We start from the raw sequence: 7,992 nt of genomic DNA, 5'->3' as shown, positions 1-7,992 counted from the left end.
TGAGGGAAAAAAAACATACCCAAATTCTCAGGCAATACATTTTTTTTTTTTTTAAATCCTCCACCGAAAGGATATCTTTGAATTTTAGGTCAGTTATACTTTTCAGTATAAAACTTCCAACTTTACGGTTTGAATCATTTGTTGCTGCCTACTCGACCCCCTTTTCTTTTCAGCTCAACAGTATATCAAAATATATGTAATGAAATCAAGAATCAGAGGACATAAAAGGCAAAATTTTAATTCAATCTTTAAACAGATAGCGAGAGACGGCTCATTCATTTCTAAATTCAATTTGTGAAACATGAACATCTCTATGTGCACACATTGCATTTACTCAGTAGGAGTTGAATTTAAAGGAGAAAAGACGAGTGTCTCGTCTTGAATTAAAGTGGAAGAAGAGATCAATAATACATCTGCAATGACACATTTGTGTTGATTACTATTCAGAAATTCACATTAAAAACAAGACACGTTTCCCTTTTTTTATCTTTTTTTTTTTTTTTTTTTTTTTTTAAATTGGCAGCCTTAGAAAAGACAGCGGACTACAAATGGCCTGCAAATACACATGCAGTGGTATCACCATTTACCAAGCCCGGCTCGTGGGCCGGGTGAGGTTAGCAGATCGATACCGAGGGAAAGGCTCGTCAAGTCATTTAAAAGTTAGCACACCAAAGGACAAAGACCCACCGAAACACCCAAAGGACAGTCTCACTCTAAAGACCTCCTCCGACTTCAAGTATTCCCTCCAGCACTTGCATCACTTCAAGTATTCCCGCTGTGGACTCCGAAACCTTCAGTTACATCACCGCTTCTTAGGTTTACAACATAAACTATGATATAAGTGCACTCAAAGTTAATCTATACATAGAAAAATAAAGATAACAAATAAGAAGAAGTAATAGTTATAACAATCACTTTACATTTCATTTTGTACACAACCGTGATGTTAAATCACTTTTTACCGTGGCATCACATTCCCCGCCCCCCCCCTGAGTGTAATGTTCAAGTTTAACCTTCTGTAGCTACGGAAAAGCAAACAGGAACAGCAACCGTAGTTTGGTTATATTAAATAACATAAGCGATCACTGACAACGGCAATGATTCGAATCTTAAGAGTAATTACGCCTTTCCACAGACCCTTGTGCTTGTGTGTGACGGATGCATTATGTACAAGCTGCTGATCGATCACGTGCCTCTGGCTTCAGCCTCGGTCGCTGGTGTTCGACTCTGACAGTCTCCATTCTGCAAAATAAACACGAGTGTTAAGAAACAGACAAGGTACTCTCAAGAAAATCAATGCTGGCATGGAGTACATGTGATCACGCTGCACTGCGGCGTATTGATAGCTCTGTCCGAGAGATGGATGAAGAGTGACGGTGAAATACACACTCATCTCCTCCACAATCAAAACTTCATCATTAGACGAGACGGCTGATGTGCGAGTAATGGAAGTGTCGCCCACCTCTGTCTCAGTGCTCGAGAAGGCCCTCCCTCCGGCTGCCTCAAGAACCAGCAGCGATGCAGCTCCGGCATTTGTACAACTTGGGGTCATGGGTGCGGATGTGATTCCGTACATTCCTCAGTCGGAAGAAGGTCTTACTGCAGAGCTGCGGAGATGCGGGTAGGACGAAGAGTTAACGGCAAAGAAAGGAGCAAAGCAGGACAAGAGGGGAAGTTGTGAGCTACGCTGATTAAATAAATGAAATTATAACCAAATTCAAATAAAACGTCATCATTTATGATAGCGGTTAAACCTATTTTTTATTTTTTTTTATTTGCAGCAGTAGACATCGTCAAATGTTCAGTTTGATCTATTACTTTCAATGCTGTATTTTTTCCACTGTATTGTTGTAACATGTATATTGCCAATAATCACCCTTTTTATCTTTTAAATTAAATTATGCCCTGAAAAGGAAAACTTTGTCAACATATATTGTATCTAACACAATTAAGTTTTCATCCTTTCATCTCACTTCAATCAGTCGTACTGCAGCAAAATGAGATTGTCAAGCCAACAGACTGACCGACTCTCTCATAAATGTTGCATGCACACTGGTTTAATTCTTCAGTTGTATAATGAAATATTGATCCTTGGTAGAGCCTGACAGATTCATCAGTTGGCTGATTCACGAAATTGGCCCGTTACAGATATATCGTGTCTGCATACATGTTGACCTTTATGAAGACTTTGTATTTTAAACACAACATATGCACCACGTGGCTATTTGTGTTTACTTTTTATTTATAGTCATGCGATTTTTACTTTTTATTGCTTCGGAAAGCCAGTACTTACCGGACATGGCCAGTGCTTGCCCTCGATGTGCCTGAGGCGATGCATAATTAGAGCATCGCAGTCGCTGTAGGCGGCCGGGCACTGCACACAGGCGTGGGCCGCTTTGGGAACTTTGGGGGCTTGACTGCGAGGCCCTCGAAGCTGCTTTAGCCGCGCTCGACGAACGGCATCCGGCATGACACATCGGCTGCTCGGAGGAAGGAGTTTACCTTGCTGCTGGAGATATGACATACAATATGGATAAGTCTATGCAAATGTTGTAGATTCAAATAATGTACTGCTTTTACAGATCTTCTAAAGAAATCACAGGCGTTATCGCACGACACTAACGGTCCTGTTACCTTTGGCCTGGTCCGTGGGGGTTTGGGTTCAGCACATTTGGCCACATGCAGAGTGGCGTTTCTGGAGTTTGTCCTCGGTCTCAGAGTCTTGCCTTGGCTCACTCTCCTCTCCTTCCTCTCCTTCTTCACCACGGGCAGGATGGGTGGCCCTCTGGCTCTCAGTGTCCTTTGGGGGAACTCTTCCGCTTCAAATTTCTGGCCAACTTGTGACACAGAGCGTGTCAAACAGATATCCACGCTCTCCTCCTCCTTCTTCAATCCTACCATGGGCACCACCGCTGGCCGGCAGAAGCTGAACAGAAAGCCCGAGTCCAGTAATTTAATGGGGGGCTTGCTCTGGCGTTTGCCCAGGTCTGGTGAGGGAGGATCAGGGAAAGGCTCGACGATTGGCACGGGGTCTGCCGGTTCCTCTTTAATGACTTTGTATAGAGGATGGTTGTAAATGGACGGCGTAGGTGCGTGCTCTGAAAACTGAAGCCCATCAGGTTCACTATCCTTCACATTTGGTCGAGCTTCCGTGACCCCCCGGGGCCCCTGGCTCACCATCTTCCTTCCCTCGTCTCGACACTTTGTGCGGCCCCGTCTGGCTTTGGCCTTCGTCGCCGGCCGGCTGCTGTTGTAGCGCGGTGTTTTCACCGTCTCTGCGGGGACTTCATTTCCATTCTGTCTCCTCTGTGACGGTGTGGATTTGTGAGATGCGAAGCCGAAGTGATTGTATGATGGATTTTGGAGACCTGAGATAGAGTAGTCAGTCGGCTCCGATTTGATCCTGACCGCGTTGCTCACGAGTGGCTTTTTGGTGCTGCGTCGCAGAGGCTGCTGGACACGGAGGTGGGCGCCGTCGGCCTTCCTCACGGATCGTCTGAGATCCCTTCCTCCGAAGGGCGCAGGCTGGAACATGTCTGTTAACACCACTTTACTTCGCATGCTCCTGTCACTGGGGGGAACAGACTTCTGGGCAGCTTTGGGCCTCTTAGCTATAATCTGATTGGTACTGACTGGACCCACAGGCTTCGTCTTTACGGACTTGTTGAGGAGGTGCGTGTTCACGAGGTTGCAGAGGGGAAGCGACAGCGTCACATCCCCGTACGGTAGCACTGGGGAAGACGAACGGGGTTTCCGCCGCTTGGTCAGTGAATAGTTGTTGGCCTTTAGCTTCCTCAGTCGCTTCTTCTGTCTCCAGCCAATTAGATCTTCTGGTCTGGGGAGGAGCGCCGTCCTTTGTAAGCCCAGAACATTCATCAACTTGTACTTTTCCTGTGCTCTGGCATAATCCTCTTCATCTTCTGCAACCTCTTCTACTTCCTGCTTCACCCTCACAGGACTGCACACAGGGACGGGCCTCGCTCTGGAGGTGCACGAGAGCCGGGTGATGGAGTGAGATTTCCTGTTTCTTCGAGGGGTCTCCGGCACGGGCAGAAATCTCTGAACCTCCTTGGCAGCTCCAGGAGTGGAGCGGAGGAGACGGGTGTTTGATGGCGATATGGGCGAATAACTCCGGGACTGCGGGGCGGCTATGGCTTGTCGAGTTGTCATGGCCTTTTTGTAAGACGGAGATTTGAAGTCCATGAGCTTCATCCTGTGTGAGGGGCTCAGAGGGAGGCCGTTATGGGCTTTTGACATTCTGCGCAGATTGCGCCTGGGACTCCCCTCATCTGATGCTTCCAGAGTTAGACTGAAGCTTCTGTTCATGTTGTCCTCCAGTCCAAAACCCCTCTTCCTTTTGCTTTCCCTCTGCTGGTGATGACGCTCGCGGCACGCACCAGGACACGTCGAGTTAAAGCTCTGGCCAGGATGAAGTTGCTGTTCCTGCTCTTTAATGAGGGCAGAGCAGGCTTCCACTGCGGGCCACATGCCCAGGTGGCGGGCCATCGTGATGATCTCGGGTAGGTCCTCCTGGCGAACACACAGAGTGGAGGAGTAGGAGAAATCCAGCAGAGACAGGAGGCTGTCCTCACTAAAACCTGGGGAGATAAAGAAGCTTTTAATTCTACTGGCCAAATCTGGACCAATCAGTGGGTGAGATACCGGACATGAAAGTGACTCCGAGTAAACAAAGAATCAGACACAGCAGAACGGGAGGAGGCGAAGTGTAAACATGCAACTATCACCTAATCATGGACACTTCAAGTTAACTATAGCACAGACAATGGCTGCATCCTAATTCACATTTCTGGAACAAAGTGCTCGCATGTCATTGGGAGCACATCTTTTCACTTCCTGATAGGACCTAATCAGTCACAACGACATGTCCTTTCTTAATCGGTCACACGCTGATCACCTTTTCAGAAGAGAGAGCAAACCACATCAGCCTTGATCACCGGTAGTTACTTCAACATGCATAACAAAAGGCAGCTAAATTCTGTATTCACATGCAGAAGAGCGATTATTCGGGCGACTCCCTACAGTTCCAGTCTTATTGTCCCTACATCAAGCACCGCTATCACATCACAATTGCTGATCCATCAGATTTTCTGACCTGCCTTAATATTCTTACCCTAACCAACACAGCAGGTCACAGAATATGATGGGTCACCACATGGGCATGACCAGTTTAGCATTTAGTGCCCCGTGTACGTGAATGGTCAAGTGTTACGCAGTTTCAGTTGTGTTAGTATGGACAAAGATTGGTTCTGCACGGGTGATAAAACGCTGGTGTGGACATGGTTTTAAAATGCCATTTTAAAACTAAAACATATTACCGTTGACGTTGCCTCTGTGAGGGCTTCAGGACCACAAGCAGCTCCCAAAATGAAACACGGCTCAAGCAGTAATGTTATCTGGGTTAGTTTGGCCTTCAGTTGTCTGATCTTACCTGTGAGATCTATGTCTGCTGTGATGCTCGAGTCCAACTCCGTGAAGATTTCCTGAAAGTGATCGCTGACGGCTGCCAACACGGCTCTGTGGGCCGAGAAGGACCGCCCATTTGTCCTCAGGATAATGTCACAGAACAGCCCCGCCTCCCTCTGACGCCTCAGCTTGCTCAGCATGTCGGCGCTGTGCGACGCCATCGTCTTTGTCACACATCCTCTGCCGACCATCTCCTGAGAGGCAAAGACAAAAATCAAGACAGAAATGCACGATTACAGGAGTGTGGTGTGTGAGAAAGCGCTTGCAAGAGACGATTGTGATAGTAAGTGAGGATGAGCAAGAAAGTGTGAATTAAAAATGTGCGAGAGGCAGAAAACGGAGGAGCTGAAAGTTTGAGAGAAGGAAACGGGCCTCGGGACAGTTTAGTTGGACCATCGCCTGCCTTTACCTCTGATTTCTTGTTGCGCTGACTTTGACACTCCGGACAGCCGAGGACAAAGTCTCTGATCTGGAAGAACATCCCTGTAAAGAAAAGAAAACGTGCAAAATCAGAGGGGAAGGCAAAAATAAAGACAGGTAGGGATTTCAGTACAGCTATATAATGGTGCCTGGAGAAGGCTGACAAGCTTATCTTTTGACACTGGTGAAAGTGACCACAATAAACACCTATCAATCATGTTTGAATACGTTTCTTGATCTTTGATTGAGTCAATCATCAGTCTTTCAAAAGGTGCCTGCAACTTCTGAATAATAAGAAAACCAGTCTACTTTGTCTGCAGATAAGATGATCAGTAGGAGGTCAGATGATGATGTTAGACTAACTGAAAACCGTGTACAAGTCTAGAGAGTCAGACGTGAAGCGCACAGTGAAGTTCATACCGTCCCACCAGTAGTTTTCAGCCACGCATTTATAGGTCTCCTCCAGAGAGAGGTGGCGCTGGCCAGGTCTCCTCCGGTGGAAGGTGGAGACGGCCTCATGTCTTCGGTCTTCATTCAAAACCTCCCGGTAGTTGATGAAGCCCCTTTCCAGCTTCTTGCGGTACAGCAGCCCGTCTATCACCTCAAAGTTGGGCGACCACTGTGCGGGGGGTCCGTGCCCTTTCGGCTTCCCGGCTGACTCCTCCATCCGGCCGGGTCGCTTTTGGTCTCCATCCCACCACGGTTTGGACGGACAAAACGTCTCCGTGTTTGTATACCGAGCTTTGGAGTGGGTGCAGTCCCCTTCCATTTTAACCTGTTTAATTCTGTCCATTATGAAAAAAACGGCCTTCTAAAGTACCGAGAGGCTTTTTTTTTTATTATTATTATTTTTTTTTTTTTTGCTCACCCCAGGTCTGTCAAGGCTGGGAGCTACAAACTTTATCCACCGACCCGAAACAAAGTCCACGTGGGTGTATTGACACACACACACACACACACACACACACACACACACACACACACACACACACACACACACTTAATAACAAGTCTGACAAAGCCAGCCAGTCAAAAAAACAACCCCAGTGTCTTTCATTATGGCTTGTTTCTTTGTCAGATGTGAAACGAGCAGCATTTCATCGGATGGTCCTGCTTCGTGTCGTCAACGAGAGCATCACCTCCCAACTATCCAAACAGTTGTGGGCCCACACGTCCCCTTTCAGCTTGTAACACACATTTGGTCATATTTCTTAGCAGCATCGGTGGAAACGTTAAGACCAGTCCATCCATGTGATGTGTGGATAATAAATGCATCCAAGGAAATATATATATATATATATATATTTATCGCGCCAACAACGACGAGCCAAGTGATGTTTTAATTTAAAAAATAAAAAATAAAAAAAAAGTCCCCCACCAGCGGAGCACCCAAAGACAGGCTTTCACCGCCAACCCCGCACCGGCAGTCCGTCTTCCATCTATCTTAGGACGCCGGAGGGCGGCGGGCAGACCTCACCTCTGGCGTTAACTTGAGATTTCTTTTCGCCAACTCGAGTCGGAAGCAACATGATGACGCAGCTATCCGCTCACATCGACCTGAACACGGAGGCTCGCGTGTCTCCGAAGCGGCTCGAAATGTTGCAGATCTCCGGCCGGTTCCTCCCTCGAAAGCGGGCCGACGAGCTCCGGTTAGACACCCGACATAGTTTCGCTCCGGTCTTGTTTTGCCGATAAAGCCAAGTCTTAAGAGTGAATTACTCCCATTTGTTTTGTTTTTTAATTGTTTTTTTTCTCCCCCAAAAACTCGTAACCTTCTTGTTTGTTGCTTAACAGCGAGTCTAAACCGAGCCAACTCCTCCCCGCCTTCACACAAAGGCCATTAGCAGAAGCTTTAAAGAGTCGCTCCCAGACGGACCGTGATTGGTTAACAAAACTGCCACTCACGTCGGGTTTCCTCCCTTTGGCAGCAAGGTAGGTTGCTCGCTCACGATGCCAGTCGACTAGTATTTGCTTCACTTGCGGCAAAGTCAAGTCAAACTGATGCACCCGGTTTATTTTATTCACATATGAAATATTACTACGCGAAGGTTGTTCAATATTTATATTGTTAAAATAACCTGACGTTAA

At 47.0% G+C, this 7,992-nt stretch overlaps 1 protein-coding gene across 4 annotated transcripts; it reads right to left on the bottom strand.

Moving 5' to 3' along the window:
• Positions 1-222: 222 nt before the first annotated feature.
• On the bottom strand, positions 223-7,737 carry LOC138629707 (uncharacterized). Of its 4 annotated transcripts, none has more exons than XM_069713599.1 (8): positions 7,382-7,737; positions 6,325-6,689; positions 5,894-5,967; positions 5,450-5,678; positions 2,635-4,598; positions 2,294-2,509; positions 1,463-1,607; positions 223-1,242 (listed from the first exon to the last, which is right to left on the bottom strand). In XM_069713599.1, exons 2-7 carry the CDS (start codon positions 6,671-6,673, stop codon positions 1,503-1,505), a joined length of 2,937 nt encoding a protein of 978 aa, XP_069569700.1. In that variant the 5' UTR covers positions 6,674-6,689; positions 7,382-7,737; the 3' UTR covers positions 223-1,242; positions 1,463-1,502. The 4 variants fall into 4 exon arrangements, with proteins under 4 accessions (XP_069569700.1, XP_069569699.1, XP_069569701.1 ...); XM_069713598.1 differs by lacking the exon at positions 7,382-7,737 and adding an exon at positions 6,773-7,180; XM_069713600.1 differs by lacking the exon at positions 6,325-6,689.
• Between the last annotated feature and the right edge of the window lie 255 nt (positions 7,738-7,992).

Source organism: Brachyistius frenatus, unplaced genomic scaffold (assembly GCF_029030835.1).
Source record: "Brachyistius frenatus isolate BFR_SWC_R1_liver_20210118 unplaced genomic scaffold, ASM2903083v1 Contig_120, whole genome shotgun sequence".
Lineage (NCBI taxonomy): Eukaryota > Metazoa > Chordata > Actinopteri > Embiotocidae > Brachyistius > Brachyistius frenatus.
This window is presented reverse-complemented; position numbering and strand designations above follow the sequence as displayed.